Source organism: Dermochelys coriacea, chromosome 5 (genome assembly GCF_009764565.3).
Source record: "Dermochelys coriacea isolate rDerCor1 chromosome 5, rDerCor1.pri.v4, whole genome shotgun sequence".
Classification (NCBI taxonomy): Eukaryota; Metazoa; Chordata; order Testudines; family Dermochelyidae; genus Dermochelys; species Dermochelys coriacea.
In genome coordinates, this window is record NC_050072.1 from 92,672,470 (window position 1) to 92,692,358 (window position 19,889).

The window sequence follows — 19,889 nt, forward strand, 5'->3', positions numbered from 1 at the left end:
CTAACAGTCCTCCAGCAGCTATCACACAATGCACAACACTGACCGGTCTGGTCACAATTATGAACTCCTCTGCTCAGGGGTCATGGAGACCAGAAACCCCACCCCCCACCTTTAAAATCCTGCAACTTTTTGAAATGCCTTAATTATCCATCTTGGCGAGCACACCTAGCAGCTCTCCATTGTTGTGTGCAACTGCCCCGCTGACCATGCTGGCTACACACTCCAGATGAGCTCTGGCTTGGAGCAGACAGGAGATATTGGCTCTCCTGGGCCCCTGGGGAAAAGATGCTGTGTAAGCATAGCTACAGACCAGCCATAGAAACATGGACCTCTCTGAGCAAATTGCACGGGGATGCAGGAGAAGGGATACAACGGGAACCAGTCGCTGTGCTCTGTGAAAGCAAAGGAACTACGTCAGGTGTATCAAAAGTCCAGGGAGGCCAAGAGTTGATCTAGCACTGAGCCATAGACATGCCACCGCTCATGCTCTTGGTCAGTACACACAATGTTGATGCAAAAAGAAAAGGAGTACTTGTGGCACCTTAGAGACTAAAATTTATTAGAGCATAAGCTTTCGTGAGCTACAGCTCACTTCATCGGATGCATTAGCTCCGATGAAGCTACATCGGAGCTGTAGCTCATGAAAGCTTATGCTCTAATAAATTTGTTAGTCTCTAAGGTGCCACAAGTACTCCTTTTCTTTTTGCAAATACAGACTAACATGGCTGCTACTCTGAATGTTGATGCAGGAAGTCAAGTATGCACACGCACAAGCGATATACTAATTGTGGTGACTTTATGCTGATGTAACTTGCATCAGCAAAAGTCTGTAGTGTAGACAAGCCATTAGATGGGAACAACTTTTCCCATTAGACGGGAACAACTTCCTGGCTGAGTTGGGATGGATTCAAATTGGTGACCTTCAGATGAATGGCTCTATAGCTCATTAACAATGCCCAGAGGCATCTTGTCTCCCAAAAGTGATAATGTTATATTTTCAGTAATGAGGCTTACTTTTTGGAGAGTTTATTTAATAACATTCTGATCTTTCTGAGCTTGCACAGACAGGATCTTCCACTCTGTTGGATGCACAGGCAAAATCTCCCATACAGTGCTGTCAGTCACACACAAACTAAATCTGTCACATCTTGTTCTTAAAGGGACCACTCCTATTAGCCAATTACAAAAATACAAATGCTACAATAACAAAAAACAAATATTAGCACAACATCTAAATTCATTTTTACATACAAATATTTTGCAATATAAAATCACTCCCAGAATGAGTCAGTGTCCTTATCCTAACTCTTAGTATTAAAAGGGTCTGCACACACATCCTTCAAATCCATAGCACAAACCAATCTATTTCAGCTATAGGAGTAACCAGTAAGGTAAGACATTCTGTTACCTTATATGTGGACCACCCCACAGAAGGAGACACAACACACATTGTGAGTGGGTCACACAAGTATTTGTAAGGCAGCACTGGGCATTGGGATTCTTGGCTTCTCTATTTCTGGCCTTGGAAGCAGATTGTGGTCTAGTGGTTACAGACAGCACCTCCAAATGTAATATTACCTCTGTTTGAGGTCATCTGCGGAGGATTGAACCTCTGGAGGTAAAAGCACGAGTTTCTGTTACTTAAACTAAAGAACAGACTCTCTTATTACAGAAGTAGTAGCAGAGCTATTAACCTCTAAATGTGATTAGTTGCTAGAGGGTGACACAGAAGCACACACAGTTAGTTTTGGTTACACAAGCACCTAATTTGACATACTCCTTCTGAAAGACTGTGTAAAAAACAGGAAGAGTTTGACCCTATTAGACCTTTGGGTTCCAGTCCCAACTCAGTCGACGGGTAGTGACCTTGTACAAGCTCTCAGTTATTTTATCTTCGAAATTGGTGAATGATAGCTACCCCCAACCAATAAAATCTCATCTGATAGCAAGAGTTGTGACAGACACAGAAATATGAAGAGCTGCTGCTAGAACTAATAGTAGATTGTTGTAGCAGTAACAGCTACCATAGTTTAGGACTAAAGAATCAGTCCCAATGGCACTATTCTGAGCATGCAGCCTAATGGCTCTGGCTGTGCACCCATTTCCAGGATCTGGCTGTACGGTAGTATTAAGCAACATGATCATAGTTATGTCCTCAGATATATGTGAGAATCTGAGGGCAGGATGTGGCCCCATATCTATTGCCTGCAACTTGTTTTCATTTTAATAAATAAAACAGTTGCTTTTAAAATAGGTGAAAGAGCAGCTTTAAATTGAATGCTTATCAACAAATGGGTTGAAATCTAACTTCAATTTTTAAAAAAATAAACACCCTGAAACCTATTTTCCTGACAGCAACTTTTGCTGAGGACTAAGAGAGATACAAAAAACTATGACAAAGACGGAAAAGGAGCTAAAATAACCTTTCTGAACATTTGTGAATAACCACTAGAGTTGAGCCCCAAGCCTGAAACCTATTCTGTGTGAATGGTGGACTCCTGAGTCTACACAGGTTTCAGAGCAGCAGCCGTGTTAGTCTGTATTCGCAAAAAGAAAAGGAGTACTTGTGGCACCTTAGAGACTAACAAATTTATTTGAGCTTAAGCTTTCGTGAACTACAGCTCACTTCATTACCCTCTGATCCCACTGAGGGTTACCAAAAGAAACTACAGCATTTGCTCAAGAAACTCCCTGAAAAAGCACAAGAACAAATCTGCACAGACACACCCCTGGAACCGTGACCTGGGGTATTCTATCTGCTACCCATGATCCATAAACCTGGAAATACTGGATGCCCCATCATCTCAGGCATTGGCACCCTGACTGCAGGATTATCTGGCTATGTAGACTCCCTCCTCAGGCCCTACGCTACCAGCACTCCCAGCTTTCTTCGAGACACCACTGACCTCCCGAGGAAACTACAATCCATCGGTGATCTTCCTGGAAACACCATCCTGGCCACTATGGATGTAGAAGCCCTCTACACCAACCTTCCACACAAAGATGGACTACAAGCCGTCAGGAACAGTATCCCCGATACTGTCACGGCTAACCTGGTGGCTGAACTTTGTGACTTTGTCCTCACCCATAACTATTTCACATTTGGGGACAATGTATACCTTCAAATCAGTGGCACTGCGATGGGTACCCGCATGGCCCCACAGTATGCCAACATTTTTATGGCTGACTTAGAACAACACTTCCTCAGTTCTCGTCCCCTAATGCCCCTATCTACTTGCGCTACATTGATGACATCTTCATCATCTGGACCCATGGAAAAGAAGCCCTTGAGGAATTCCACCAGGATTTCAACAATTTCCATCCACCATCAACCTCAGCCTGGACCAATCCACACAAGAGATCCACTTCCTGGACACTATGGTGCTAATAAGCAACGATCACATAAACACCACCCTATACCGGAAACCTACTGACCGCTATTCCTACCTACATGCCTCTAGCTTTCATCCAGATCATACCACACGATCCATTGTCTACAGCCAAGCTCTATGATATAACCGCATTTGCTCCAACCCCTCAGACAGAGACAAACACCTACAAGATCTCTATCATGCATTCCTACAACTACAATACCCACCTGCTGAAGTGAAGAAACAGATTGACAGAGTCAGACGAGTACCCAGAAGTACCTACTACAGGACAGGCCCAACAAAGAAAATAACAGAACACCACTAGCCATCACCTTCAGCCCAGAACTAAAACCTCTCCAACGCATCATCAAGGATCTACAACCTATCCTGAAGGACGACCCATCACTCTCACAGATCTTGGGAGACAGGCCAGTCCTTGCTTACAGACAGCCCCCCAATCTGAAGCAAATACTCACCAGCAACCACACATCACACAACAGAACCACTAACCCAGGAACCTATCCTTGCAACAAAGCCCGTTGCCAACTTTGTCCACATATCTATTCAGGGGACACCATCATAGGGCCTAATCACATCAGCCACACTATCAGAGGCTCGTTCACCTGCGCATCTACCAATCTGATATATGCCATCATGTGCCAGCAATGCCCCTCTGCCATTGGTCAAACTGGACAGTCTCTACGTAAAAGAATAAATGGATACAAATCAGACGTCAAGAATTATAACATTCAAAAACCAGTCGGAGAACACTTCAATCTTTCTGGTCACTCGATTACAGACCTAAGAGTTGCTATTCTTCAACAAAAAAACTTCAAAAACAGACTCCAACGAGAGACTGCTGAATTGGAATTTATTTGCAAACTGGATACAATTAACTTAGGCTTGAATAGAGACTGGGAGTGAATGGGTGAATTACACAAAGCAAAACTATTTCCCCATGTTATTTCCCCCCCACCCCCCACTATTCCTCAGACGTTCTTGTCAACTGCTGGAAATGGCCCACCTTGATTATCACTACTATAGGTTTTCTTCCCTCTTCCCCCCCCCCCCCCCCGGTGCTGGTAATAGCTCATCTTAAGTGATCACTCTCCTTACAGTGTGTATAATAACACCCATTGTTTAATGTTCTCTGTGTACATAAATCTCCCCACTGTATTTTCCACTGAATGCATCCGATGAAGTGAGCTGTAGCTCATAAAAGCTTATGCTCAAATAAATTTGTTTGTCTCTAAGGTGCCACAAGTACTCTTTTTCTTTTTGTGTCTACACAGAGTCCCATTGACTATGAATGGATTAAATTGTGGGATCTAGGACTTAGTCATAAAAGAGCAAACAGGAGTAAGGTAAGATGTATCATTCTCCCATGCAGCTACACCACAAAACTAGGCCCAGTAACCTGATTAAGAATATAACATTAATTTTATATAGTTACTTCTTCCTCAGGGTACCCAGTGTGTTTTATGTTTCTTCTAGACTTTACAGGTAGTAAGCTATGTACTGCAAGTTGTGTTCTCTGCAGTGCCAGGCATGCTGTCATAATTAATTCTAAATCAAATAAATAATAACAAATAGATTGATTTCAAAATATTATATAGTCTGTCTTTAGATATGGTAATAAAACAAATAGAACACTGGAAAATATATAATTACACCCTTGGATTACCAACCTGCAGTTCAGAGACAGGGTCACTTGACCTAAAATAGTTTTGTACTATTGCCTTTCTACCTGCTCACTAGCATATGGAATAGGTTAAGCCAGGGTTGTCTGACCTTGTGAGGCAATGGGTACGTCATCCTCCTGAGTTTGGTGGACAAGGACAAAGTCAAAACAAGAATGAAGTCACAGAGTTTATTTTTTTCTGTCTCCTTCAAATAAGTGAGGTTTAACATAAGAGTTAGAGGCTCAACATAAGAAGCACATAACAAAGAGTACCTTAATAAGCAAGAGCAACACTAATCCAGTACTGTTTCTAGAAGTTGAGGGGTGGGATTGCATGTCTCCACTTTGCCTGAAAATCAAGCTCTCTGCCACACTCTTCTCTCAGCACCTCTTCCCCCTCCAGTTTGGCACTCCACACTAACCAAAGCTAACATTGCACTTCAGTTAATCGCCACAAGCCAAACACGAAATAATAATACAACACATCAACTATAACTTATCTAAATAGTATCAATGACACCACATTAAAACTGTCTACTTATAAACCATCATTAGAATCTGAGCACCTCCCAATCACGAATGAATTTAGTTTTACAGCACATCTGTGATGTCAGAAAGTTATTTCTCTCCTCAATCTATAGATGGGGAACTGAAGTACAGACAAATGAAGACATTTGCCTAGGGTTACACCAGAAGTGTGTTATAGAACCAGGAGCTGAACCCAAAATTCCTGCCCTACAGTCCATACCTTAAAACCCCAAGGCCATCCTTTCCCCATCAATTGGAATAGAAAAGTGTTGGTAATTCTCATGATGTGCCACACTGCTGGCAACCAGAACCCTGTATTTGAGGCATTTAAACATACTGCACACTTGGCGCAGCATTTCCGTCACATTTTCTTGCTCTTCTGAAGCTTTTCTGCTTCTCAGGAGGCAGCGTATGACAAAAACATAGTAAAAAGAGTGCAACAATAAAAATAGTTACAATATTTTCAAGCATCCTTTGAGGCACCAGGAGGAGCAGCCACCGTTATGTAAGTAAATACAACATTTAAAAATGGATGCTGTAGACAGAAGTTAAAACCTGAGGACCTTTGTCATTTTCATTCATCCAAGATGGAGTCTTTAATATTCATCCAAGATGACAGTCTATAACTTAGCAATTAGTAAGAACAGGATTGACTCCCTCTGTGAACTAAAATGTAAAACCAACAGCAGAGAATAACTGACACTGCAGCATATTTAGGATAAAGCTACTTTTAAAAGGTACAACTAGACATATTTAGCCCTACAGCCACCCTTGTAGGTGGCAGGAGAGTATACTTTTCTCCCTCCCCCAGAAGCATATTAGTGCTAGCAGGGAGGATTCATCATAGTGAAGGGCAGCACTGGTTCCTGCGAGAGGTGGTGCCCATTCTACAGCTATACCAGGCACCAGGCCCCCAGAAGAAGCAGGACTTGATTGCAACAGGACAGCCACTCATCTAACTTCTGTCTCCAGAGAATTCTATGAGAACCCTCTGAACCTGGAACATGCCCCATGATTTGAATGAAGTTCAGCTATGAGAAAACCGAGTCCTATAAGCCCAAAGGTTTTCCACTTCAAAGCTTGCAAATCCCAGTTCAAGCTCAAGCTGTCTCCAAATATTTGTAACCCCAACAATTGGATCTAACCTAGAGGACTTACACAGCTTTTTAAATACATACACGCTGTCTTGTATTAAAGAGATATTTACCTAATCCTGCAAACACACATGCTTAATTTTGCTACAATGAGTAGTCCCATTGAAGACAAAAAGGCTATTCACAGTAGTAAAATGAAGCATGTGCATTTGCAGGATCAGGGTCAGTGTGTACCCATTAATTTTCTCAAACTAATTTTTACAGAAGGGATCACATACTTCAGAGCTTGTGTAGGCTGAACTCATTGTACATACAGGGTTCTTCTGCATCTCGCCATCCCTTCCCAAGCTCCCTGTGGGCCACCCTCCCATCCCCCTCTATTTCAGAAACTACCTGCAACTTCCCCCATTCCCTCTCTCACACCTGGGACTTGTGTGCCCCCCATTTTCCCCCTCACCCTGAGATAGGGGTTTTTTGTACCCCCACCCCAACCTCCACTTGCCAATCTCCCCCTGCCAGGGGTTTTATGTGTGCCCACTAGTCTCTCCACCTCCAATACTTGAGTTTCCCATTCTCCCCTCATGCCAGTAGTTCTGTGTGCCCTGCATTCTCTCTCTCCCATCCCACCTTCATCCCATGCCAGGAACTCTGTGTTCCCCCTTATCCCCATATCAAGGTTCCCCAATATCCACCCCCACCAGGGTTTGTGTGCTTTCCATTCCCCCATCCTCTCATTCCAGGGTTTACTATTCTCCCCACCCCTTGGCAGGGATTCTGTGTGCCCTCCTTACCCTCCCCCCCACGCCACAATCCTCCATTTCCCCCTCCCCCCAAACCAGGGGCTCTTCATACACTCCCATTACTCCCTTCCCCCACACCAGGAGCTGTCTCCCCCACCCCCATTTCCCCTGTTTCTAGGACCCCTGTGTGTCCTCCTTCCCCCCTCTACCTGTACTGTCTCCAGTTCCCCAGTTTATCACCCTCCTCCACACACCAGAGGCTGTGTGCCTGCCTCAATTCCCCAGTTCCCCCATCCCTTCCCATTCTCCCCTTTCCATCCTCACCCCCGCAAGATAAATCATTCAGGGCCTCAAGATGTTAAACTCTATTGGGAGGACAGGCAGAGATAAGCAGGGATATTGTTATACTGGAAGGTGTTAATGGATGCCATCAACCAGCTGTTTGATCTATTGATCTATTTATAACAGGTTTCAGAGTAGCAGCCATGTTAGTCTGTATTTGCAAAAAGAAAAGGAGTACTTGTGGCACCTTAGAGACTAACAAATTTATTTGAGCATAAGCTTTCATAAGCTACAGCTCACTTCATCGGATGCTGTAGCTCATGAAAGCTTATGCTCAAATAAATTTGTTAGTCTCTAAGGTGCCACAAGTACTCCTTTTGATCTATTTATGTTAATCAGGTGGCACGGTCTTCCCTGTTCTCCCTCTTTTGGTTTTCCAGTTTTCCTCAAAGTCAGTAGTCTTCTAGCCATTGATGCCTAGAACATCATCAGAAATTCTGGAACTGATTAGATTCAAAGTTCAAAAGTTATTGCACTATAGAGAGACTTATAAAAGCCACCAAGTTGATCTCAAGGCTTTTGCAAGCATGACCAAAAATAATTCAGTCAGAACCCTTTGACAGATTGTCCCATACAAACTATAGGAATCTTCCCTTTTCACTGCTACCTTTAGCACACTAGCTCCAGCAGCACTAGTAGGTGTCTGGCTGCCTCAGCACATTCCCAGCTGCTGTGTAAACATACCCTTTCTCTCTCCCTGTTTGAGATTCCTGCCTCTTTCTTGCTTCAGAGAGCGCTGAAAGCGCCTTCAATTTGCCACATCAAAGGCAATGTTCTGTCACATTTTGCTACCTTACAGGACGATCTGCCTCAATGTATAGGAACAGGGTAGCACAAAGCAGAATGTGCACAGGAACATGCCACCTCCTACAGAGTGCAATAAGCAATTGAATTGTTATTTGAAAGCACTAAGGGCTACAGCATCCACACACTTCCTTAGGGAGAAAAGGCTCTTACCTAAAGATTTGACAGACTTCACACTGTGGGCAGGTCTACACTAGCGCTGAAGTCGATCTAACTTAAGTTGCTCAGGGGTGTGCAAAAAGCCTCTCTCCTCCCCCAAGGAGCGCAAGTTTCACACTGTCCACACCAGGGCTAGGTCAGCAGGAGAGGTTTTCCTGCCAACATCACTTATGCTTCTCACCGACGTGAAGTAATTATGCTGACGAGAGGTCTCTCAGTGGCACAGCGCATCTTCACCAAACATGCTACAACGATGCAGCTGCATCAGTGCAGCTGTGTTGATGTAGCGCTATAGTGTAGACTAGCCCTGTGTCAGGGTGTGTTTGGAACCCGAATTAGGCAGCTAAACATTTACCCAGTCTTATCCCTTCCACAAAATCAGAATAAATTGTCCTGATCCTCCAACCTTTTAATTCATAGTGACAGTGTCTTGTTGTCAAGGTTCCTTACCCACTCTGAACTCTAGGGTACAGATGTGGGGACCTGCATGAAAGACCCCCTAAGCTTATTCTAACCAGTTTAAGTTAAAAACTTCCCCAAGGTACAAACTTTGCCTTGTCCTTGAACCCTATGCTGCCACCACCAAGCGTTTTAAACAAAGAACAAGGAAAGACACCACTTAGAGACATCTTCCCCCAAAATATCCCCCCAAGCCCTACACCCTCTTTCCTGGGGAAGGTTTGATAAGAATCCTCACCAATTTGCATAGGTGAACACAGACCCAAACCCTTGGATCTTAAGAACAATGAAAAATCAATCAGGTTCTTAAAAGAAGAATTTTAATTAAAGAAAAGGTAAAAGAATCACCTCTGTAAAATCAGGATGATAAATACCTTACAGAGTAATCAGATTCAAAACAAGTTACAAAAGACACAAAAACAGGAATATACATTCCATCCAGCACAGATTATTTTACCAGCCATTAAACAAAAGAAAATCTAACACATTTTCTAGCTAGATTACTTATAGATTACTTACTAACTTTACAGGCGTTGTAAGGCTGCATTCCTGATCTGTTCCCGGAAAAAGCATCACACAGACAGACCAAACCCTTTGTTCCCCCCCCTCTAGATTTGAAAGAATCTTGTCCCCTCATTGGCCATTTTGGGTCAAATGCCAGCGGGGTTACCTTAGCTTCTTAACCCTTTACAGGTGAAAGGGTTTTGCCTCTGGCCAGGAGGGATTTTATAGCACTGTATACAGAAAGGTGGTTACCCTTCCCTTTATATTTATGACACTTCTGTTTCGTGTACGCCACAGCAAAACTGATCTAACTTCTTCTACAAGACCATTGCATTCTACCGCACTTCAGAATCTGCAACAGCTACAGATAAACAAGAAAATGCAGGATCCAATCCAATGCTCATTGAAGTCAATGGGAGTCCTCCCACTGGGTCAAGCCCTTATGGAAATAAATATGAAAATAAATGAAGCAATTGATGCAGTACCCCTTCTGATACTTAATTTTATATTAATTTAATTCACTTTAATTAATTCACTTTATGTTGTCACTGATTTTTAATTCTTCAGATAAAAAAAAAAAGGGTCAGAGTTAAAAAAGAATTTTCAAAAGTTAGCCGAATTGTGGGCCTACAACCCTTGAAAATATCTCTTCCTTTCTAAACTCAGAAAAGCCAGGAAATTTAGAGATCAGGCTTCTTCCTTTCATCCTCAGTACATTCTGCTCAGCCAATATGTTGCCGCACATATGCTCTATACCAGTGGTTCTCAACCAGGAGTCCGGGGACCCCTAGGGGTCCGCCAAGCAGGGCCGGCATTAGACTTGCTGGCACCCAGGATAGAAAGCCGAAGCCCCACTGTATGGGGCTTAGGCTAAGGGCCCCGAGCCCTGCCAACCAGAGCTAAAGCTGAAACTTAACCAACTGAGCTTCATGGGGCCCCCTGTGGCATGGGGCCCTGGGTATTGTCCTGCTTGCTACCCCCTGACACTGGTCCTAGCTTTTATATGCAAAAAAACAGTTATTGTGGCACAAGTGAGCTGTGGAGTTTTTAATAGGATGGCGGGGGGGCCTCAGAAAGAAAAAGGTTGAGAATCCCTGCTCTATACACTGGGTCAATACTTGTCCCATTGAAGTCACTAGAAGTTTTGCTGCTAACTTCAATGGAGAGAGAATCTGTAACCATGCATCTCCTTAAAGTTAAGGATATGCTTAAGTGCTTTGTTGGATCAGGGCCAGAGTTATTAACACCTTGCAAATCTGAGCCCCGCAGACTATAGACTGTAGTAACACAGATTTGCTTTACAAGAGTCTTGCATCCCTGGGTCTGGTTGCAAGTCAAGGATTCTACCCCCACTTATGTCTGGGCATAGCTTGTTTGTTCAGGCTTTGGACAAAGCAGAAATAGATCATCCTTTGGATTGATCTATACTAGAAAAATGACCAACTGGTGACAATTGATGTCAGCAACAGATGCAGATGATCAGGTATTGAACATAATTTATGTGCTTGTGTAATCATGTTCAGCTGTTTCAACTGTACTTGTTGACATCCATGATTAGCAATGAGTCATTTTTCTAGATATACTAGGTGTCATAGATTGCAAATGTATATTTACAATATGGTTTACTTCATATGGCTCCTTTCACATCTGTGTATTCTGATTCCATAGCACCATGATAAAAAATTAGGTGAAAAAGTATCTGTATATAAACAACAAGGAATCCGGTGGCACCTTAAAGACTAACAGATTAGCCTTTAAGGTGCCACCGGACTCCTTCTTGTTTCTGTCGATACAGACTAACACAGCTACCCCCTGATATCTGTACATATGTATTTAAGTTTTTTTATTTGTTTTGTGCAGACTTAGTTCACGTGAAAGGTGCATAGGGCTGAGACACTTTTTCTCAGGCAGTAAATTCATGTGATTTTTCAACCACTATATTTTTATTTTTCAAATCTGCTTAAGTAATAACTAATGGATACAATGAACACTGCACCTTCACATTTCACTTTTTAAAGGAACACTTTCAGAATTAAAAAAAATATCTTTGATATCAGTAAAGTATTAAAATAGAAAAAATCTTTAAAATAGATCTTTTTTTCTCCATGTATTCTTTACTTTTTTGCACTTATCTGTCGTAGAACAATAAAATTAGACTAATCATTTGTACTTCCAAGTTCTCATGTTCTCATATGCTGCAAGGATGATTGATTTGCAAACACTGAAGGAGGAAACCTGATATCCAAAATAAGCACCTTTCTCTGTTACTTAAGAGAATTAATTCAGAGGGTAAAAAATGATCATTAGGCTTTGTAAAATTATTTTTCACAAAACTCAATTTGGGGTCTAAACTCCCTGACAGCATCCCCTTAAACTACCAGATAATACAGATAAAAAAACACGTACTATCTGAAAAATATCAACCTTTGGATATTGAGGACTGGCCCAATGAGCTGCTGTTCTGTTGGACTGAAAAAAAGACAATTTAAATTCCATCCTGGCCCTAATCGTCTCCTCCTCAGGAGCGAAGGAACTGGGAGTGTGGTGGAGATAACATAAACAGGACTCAGTCCTGCAGCTTCTTACTTACATGAGTAGTTTATGTCGTCCCATTGACTTCATAAAACTATTGGGCAAGTAAGGATTTACAGGACTAGAGATAATGTTTTGTAGGCCCGATCCTGCACAGTGCTGAATGCTTTCTGGAGGGTGCTGAGCTCTGGAATGTAGCACTTCTCTGGAAGCATTCAGCACTTCATAGGAACCCACTCTTAAGGGCCAGCATTGACTAAGTTTCCAAAGGACTTCCATCCAGTTCTCACTGACTGGAAGGACAAGGATTAAAACAATGGGCTCATAAGGGTTACATGAGAGACAAAGAGGAACCTCCACAAGAAAAACTACTTGTAATAATTTGGTAATTCCTATATCCTAAAGGGCAAGTGGATTTTTGAAAATGCTAATTTTCAGTTCATGGTGAGTATTAAAAACAGATACTCCTACAAGCACAGGTTTTACAATTGAATCATGGCTAAATCCTTAACTCCTGGGATGTCAGGGAGTGTCATTATAGTCAATACTCTCTCTAATAATATGCAGCCTGATACCTCCTGTTACTCCCTGTCTCCAAATGATCAGGAAGAACCTTCCATTCCAGCTAAACCATAGCATCCTATAAGGTCAAAGGTGAAAGGAGGGGAGTGGGGTTGGGCATCCTTCAAGACAATTTTACATTATATGTAATTTACAGCAAGAGACTAGAAATACAAAATGACAGAGATTAAAAATATGAACTGTATTTCATGTTAATGTAAGTAGGTTTTTTTCAGCAAACACTCCGAAGATGTATTAAATTATTTACTATGTAAATTACATAGTGTGCTTCTTTATTAACAATCCTAGAGAGATTTATATAATTGCATTAAAAATGTACTTTGTGGTTTTTAAATGTATGTTCACACAATACACTCTATATTCTATGAATTAGAATTCTACTATTTTGTTGGCAAGTATTTCATTCTTAAATACATCAGTTAATTCTAAACCTAGTTCAGTTGAATAGTCATAAATCAGCATGTTAATGACATGACTTTAGAGCTGCTAAACTAGGCCAGCAACATGCTGTATTGTAAGGAGGTATTGATAGCAAGAGCTACGAACAACCACATACATTGATACCCTAACTGTATATTTTACTAAAGGAAGAATATTAGACCAGATCTTTAAAAATCTAAGAACTCTTAAGAGACTCATTTACCATCCTATTGATATTTTAGCTCAAGTGATTTTGCAATGAAATATTTCTGTTCCATTGTGCCTGTAGTATATGGATTTTGCTCTCTCCTGCTTTTGCTCCTTAGCTCTTAGTGTGAGCATCAGTTCTGCAATGGCTGATTTTACGATTCTAATTCAGTTTGGAGTTTATTTTACTGGTAACACCAAAATTATGAAAGAATCATGTCACAAGTAGGTTACTCTGTTATGGTACAATAATCTCAGTGTGGCTGCATGCTTTTCAGAATGTTTCCAGAACATGCCAGTGCCCTAAGTAACAGGATCAAATCCAATTATAGGCAAAGATTTTTAAGAATACTTCTATTTTATTTATTAAAATATAAATGTGTTTGTGCCCAAATCACTGAGGAAGAAACAACATGGAAGATGATCATGCAGAACACATAGGGTGAAAGAAATTCACCGCTCCCCTCACAAAGCCTGGAGTTTGTGGGCTTGATCAAAAGCATATTGAAGTCAATGGGGGTCTTTCCACTGACTTCCATGGGCTTTGGATCAGGCAGTCTGTAAGGAATTAAGTAGGGACTGGGCAGACGGCATTTGCCTCTAAACTGTCACTCGCCTATGGGCTGGAATAGAAAGTCCAGTCCCCCTAAATCTATGCATTCTATGCTGGAATGTCAGGCTGCTGTATCTGGGTGTTTGTGGACCCTCTAGCCCCAGCCCCAGCTATCCCCCCCACAAACCTCTCCTTCCTATTTGCAGACAACCAAGAATCCACCATGCACAGTTGTTCCACCCACAGCTTGCCCCATTCTCCACCCTGTACAGTCCCACCACAGGGATAAAGTCATACACAGGGCCCTCAGCCAGCTCTCTGCATGTGGGTGAGTTTAACCTAATGTAATTTCACATAAAACCTAATCCTTTAGTTATTGCACACTCAAAATTCCCACTGGCTAAATGTCCCTGTCACGAAAGTCCTTGCTCAGTCAAAATTCCCTGTAAGTCAATGGGAGTTTTGCCTAAGAACTGTAGTATCTGTACCCAAGTAAAAGTTGGGTGTGTGCAATAATGTAGAGTTGGTGTCAAAAGTTTTTCAGAAAAAGGGGAATGACCAGAAACTAAGGGCCTAATTCTACTCTCACGCTTATGTAATTCAATGGAGTTATGCCAGTATAAACCTATCATATATGAGTGGAGAACCAGGCCTGAAGTTTACTGAATACAGTGAAGTAGTATAGCCCATTATCTTATCCTGTTACCTAAAACACAGCAGGCTGTGGAGCATTTCAAAATATTTTCTCTTTTTTGACTATATGAATGTATCATATTAAGATGCATTCCTAGCATGTTTAATGCTTGCTGAGTTTCCACACGGAAATGATAGGAAAGCTATGGTAGTCTGGTTTTTCATTTATGTTTGCATCTTAAGGCCTGTCCATGTTTTGACGTTAAAAAACAGTCTAAATGTTTTCTACCTTAAATACGTGCACTAGTATGCTGAGAAATCAGTGATTTGAAGTTATTTTTATATACCCAATCACAACAAAATGTAACATCACAAGGGGATACAGTGGAAATGGAAAAGAGATGGAAAGACAAATGATGATGCTGATGAAAAAATACAGAAAGGAAAAAATCAACTAATAGAAATCAAAATGTAAACAGCAAAATATATGTTTTAAGTTGGTCAAGCTTGCCAAATATATTTACACAGGGTTCTTTTCTCTGTCTTTTCAAATGGAGGAGCTCAAATTCTGAGGAAAAACTGCTAAGTTATTGCTACATTGAAAATACTTGATAATAAGGAAGATGGTAGAGTGGTGGTGCATGGCATGGAAGGACTTTTTCCCCAGAAATAACCTACAGAATATTAAACAAACACCTGAAATGATGATTCCTGCTATAGCCTAGAAATCACACTTAATTCTGTTATTCATTCAAAAATGTGCATTCAAAAATAAATAGATCTACAAAATGTAGGCCCTGCATTACTAGGAGTGAATGTCTCCAGCCCTTCCCTCTGCCATTCACACACACAGGCAAATGCAGCATGAGGTTTCCATGTAGTTTTTGGCAAAAAGATCGTGGTACCCTGTACACTAAAAATACTGGAGGGAACAACACATTAGTGCCTGGGGAGGAAGGGAACAAGATGGCCATAGAAGTATTTTCCATCTCTAACTTCTACAATTCTATTATCCAAAATTTGGATTCTTGAGTCTTAATCCTGCAGTCCTTTTTCAGATAAAACATCTATTCACTTCACTGAGAAGGTGGCCTGCCTGAGTAGAGAATGTAGGATCAGGCCCCAGGCAGGAACACAACTCGCTACACAGGTCTCAACTGCAGTCTGGCTCACAATGGCTGAAGTTGAAAAACCTCTTGCACCCACTTGTCAAAGCCCCATAAATAATATCAAGGTACAATACTGGCTTACAACTAGGGGGAAATGAGTGTGGTTCTGCATTCACATGCAGACTCAGCATTGCATCCTTTTTAGCTATCTTACAGAAAAGGAGCATGTGCAAAAGGAGCTTATAAACATATTACCCAGTGCGGAGCCAGTCCTCATTCTACTCTATCAGAATGGGTTACTTCCATTTAAAAAAGCAAAGAAAACAAAATGGTAAAATTTTTGATTGGGGAAAGAGTGACCCATTAAAATTTTCTGTTTGCATGAATAATAGGAAGAACATATAAAATTGGGACATGAGAGAGTGAAGAGGCCCCTATTAATTTATTGTCTAGAAGAGAGGTGGAATATGTGTAGTGTAGTAGTAATTCTTTACTGATCTGTAACAATCGGTAAAAGAGAAGGATAAAGTGATAGCTAAATGTACATCACTGCCTCTCCCAAGAAAAATCTGACAGAGAAGAATTTTCTGATAACACATTGGCCTTGTACTAAAATCAGCACTATCTGTGTGCTATACAGCTTTATTATCTAACTTATTCCCAGGAAACTGTACCAAGGGCAACTAAGATTTATAATCTAAATGGTTTCGAAATTATATCTCTGGGAAGTCAAGTCTAAATTAAATCATACCAGGCTTTTAGGCTTCCCACGATCACGTTTTCCTATTGAGCAAGTGCCTTTCAATGCAGAGAACTTCTCCTCTTACAGATCGTTCCTTAAGCAAAACCTCCTTCCTATTGTTGGTGTCCTCAAAACAAAATGACTAAAAATATTGGTTAGGGTTGAGACTTGCAAAAGAGATGCTTCAAGGAAAATGTGAGCATCATTTCTGCAAGCCTCAGAGGCAAGCAATACAAAATGTAAGTGGTTCTCTCATATCTACGTACTATGGAGATTCTCAGTCTCTTTACCCAACAAAAAAGCTTCAGAAACAGACTCCAACGAGAGACTGCTGAATTGGAATTAATTTGCAAACTGGATACAATTAACTTAGGCTTGAATAGAGACTGGGAATGGATGAGTCATTACACAAAGTAAAACTATTTCCCCATGTTATTTCTCCCCCCCCCCACCCCACCCCACCCCACCCCCCACTGTCCCTCAGATATTCTTGTTAACTGCTGGAAATAGCCTACCTTGCTTGTCACCATGAAAGGTTTTCCTCCTTTCCCCACCCCTGCTGCTGGTGATGGCTTATCTTAAGTGATCACTCTCCTTACAGTGTGTATGATAAACCCATTGTTTCATGTTCTCTGCGTGTGTGTATATCAATCTCCCCTCTGTTTTTTCCACCAAATGCATCCGATGAAGTGAGCTGTAGCTCACGAAAGCTTATGCTCAAATAAATTTGTTAGTCTCTAAGGTGCCACAAGTCCTCCTTTTCTTTTTACCCATACGCTCTCTCTCCCTCCCTCTGCCTAGGTTGCCAAATTGACATATACACAGACAAAAAATAAAAATTATTAATTGCATAAAGTATCTGGTACACACATGTATTATCTGTGCGTATGCACAGAAAGAGAATATACATACACAAGCATAATACAGTATTATAATATAACGAAAATTAAATAAAATTAGAGCTAGAGAGACAGACAGAGGGTTTCTTCCGCGTTTCTGCCCAGATCCCCGGCGCCCAGCAGGTTCCCCTCCGCTAGCTCGGGCTCTCCCCGCGGGAGCAGCCAGTGCCCAGCCCCTGCGCCACTCACATGTCGGTGATGTTCTCCCGCTCGGCGCTCCTCTCCAGGACCGGGAAGGACACGATGCCCGGCGCGGGCTCGCTGCACCAGATCCGCGAGGCGCTGCATGTGCAAGGCGCCGGGCAGGCGAGCAAAGCCCTCCAGGAGCCCAGCACCACGCAGCAGAAGCCCCAGAGCGGGGCCAGACCGGGCCCCTGCCACCTCCTCCGCCAGGACACCATGCTGCCCCGATCAATCCAGCGCTGCCCGCTGCCCCGACGGCCTCCTCCAGCGACCGTCCCGGCGTGTGCGGAGCCTCCTGGGCGCTTCAGAGCGACTGGGATTCAGGCATCCTGCTGCGGGAGGGCTCGGTGCCGGCCCCGGCTGGGCTCACATGGGAGCGCTGGGCCGGGCAGGAGCGACGCCTCCGCTCCCCGCTGCCTGCCCGGGCTCCCCGGGGCCGCTCGGGGCGAGCGCTGGAGGCGGCGGAGCTGTGGGGGGGAAAGAGAGACCGGTGAGAAAGGAGCCGGGACTGGCCCAGCGCGGCCGCCGCCCGCCCCGGGAGCCCCCGCGAGCGCCAGCACCAGCCCCGGGAGCTCAGCGCGGGCCCCTGACGGGCACCCGGGGCACGGACCGTTCCCTTCCGGGCAGCTGCCCCTGCAGTGGGGACGCGGCTCCGGCGCCGAGCGCAGCCCAGGCAGCGGCAGCTCCTCGGCTCCCGATGATGCTGCAAAACGCCGGGCGGAGCGAGGAGGGCGCGGGAGCCGGCGAGGGGGGCAGCGGGTCGCCCGGGCGGGCTGGAGGCTGCAGGGGGGCGAGTGGCTCATGCTCCTACCTGCGGGGGCGCTGCCTGCTCCGGCCGCTGCTGCCTGGGGGAGAGGAATCGGCGCGCTGCTGCTGCCGGTGGGCTCGGGGCTCCTGGCTCTGCCCTTTACGCACCGTCTCCTTCCTCCAGCGGATAATAAAGCAGCCCAGGCTCCTGCTCGAGCCCAAGCTCAGGAGCTGCTGGCAAAGTGACGTGGGGCTGACGCAGAGAGGGGCAGAAACTCCATAAAATGAGCCTGAAATCCAAAAAAAAAAAAAAAAAAAGAAAAGAAAAGAAAGAAGAAGAAGACAAAAGCAACCAGGGGCGAGGGAGGGATGGAGGGGAGGGGAGAGAGAGGAGGGTGCCTAGAACAAGATGCCAATAGGCAGGCTGGAGTCTATGCACACGCAAACAATCACACACACACACACACACGCCAGAGAGGTCAACCATCAGCACGGTCCCTCTTTTGAACCCTCCGGTCTTTGCTGTGTATGAAATCAAAGCCTGATTCTCGGAACCCCAGCAATGCATCCTTCCCATCCCCAGAAAGACACACACAGACGTGATGTGCATGGCAAAGGGAGCCTTTTTCACCACAGCGTAGGGCTGGCTCCCCGTTGCATTGGCTTGTCTGGATACTTTCTAATATCAACATTAGGGCTTTCTACATAGATCGCTCAGCCCAGGCTTTCTGAGTCCGACTCACTGGGCATAATAACTAGTTAAGAAACCTGGACAGCTCAGCTTATTGGTTTCTCCCCTTGCTTTTTGTTAGTCCCGCACTGTGTCATGTCATGTACATTCCGTGCGCTTGCAACACTGCGTTGTAGTCACTGGAGAAATATACCGCTTTTCCAGCAGCTCTTCCATCCTAGGTGGTAACTATTAGGCTAATGTAGCATATGCGTTATAGATTTGCGCATCTCCACTACCTAGGGGCATATATGCAGATAATACACAAAGCTACGCAAAGAGAAAGATTGTTTTAAAAAAGAATGTGATCTTTTATGATCGTATAATACAAAGTAATCGTTTTAAGAGCTCAGGTATGTGATGAATGAGCGACATTAAAATGCCTTGTCTGGGAATTTGCCTTTTCATTAGTGGCTCTGTCGGATTTTTTTTCCGCAGTAATTTGAAAGAAACAGGAAAATCCACCGCAGTGCCTCAGACTTCAGCGAGCTCTGGCTCCACCGTGTGTTCACAACCTGAACACCAGAAGCAAAAGAAAATGCGCCAGGAGTCTGCGTGCGGTTTACTAATCTTTCCAAAAAGAAAAGGAGGACTTGTGGCACCTTAGAGACTAACAAATTTATTAGAGCATAAGCTTTCTAAATCTCTCCTCTGTTTTTTCCACCAAATGCATCCGATGAAGTGAGCTGTAGCTCACGAAAGTTTATGCTCTAATAAATTTGTTAGTCTCTAAGGTGCCACAAGTGCTCCTTTTCTTTTTGCGAATACAGACTAACACGGCTGCTACTCTGAAACCTACTAATCTTTCCGTGTACGTCCTTTTTTGCTTCTTCTGGGCTCTGCACTACACCGTGATTCTGATGGTCTTAA

General features: G+C 43.4%; 1 protein-coding gene across 4 annotated transcripts in view; it reads right to left on the reverse strand.

Annotated features, from left to right (window-relative positions):
- NTRK2 (neurotrophic receptor tyrosine kinase 2) overlaps nucleotides 1-18,958 on the reverse strand; it is a 290,683-nt gene extending 271,725 nt beyond the window's left edge. The window contains exons 1-2 of one of the 4 annotated variants that reach the window (XM_038402301.2): nucleotides 18,354-18,873; nucleotides 17,549-18,009 (exon numbers count right to left, since the gene is read on the reverse strand). In XM_038402301.2, the coding sequence (XP_038258229.1) occupies nucleotides 17,549-17,760 (212 nt within the window). In that variant the 5' untranslated portion in view covers nucleotides 17,761-18,009; nucleotides 18,354-18,873. Of the gene's footprint in view, nucleotides 1-17,548; nucleotides 18,010-18,353 lie in introns of all 4 variants that reach the window. The other 3 variants (XM_038402302.2, XM_043514505.1, XM_038402304.2) reach the window with 3 other exon arrangements.
- Nucleotides 18,959-19,889: the final 931 nt, after the last annotated feature.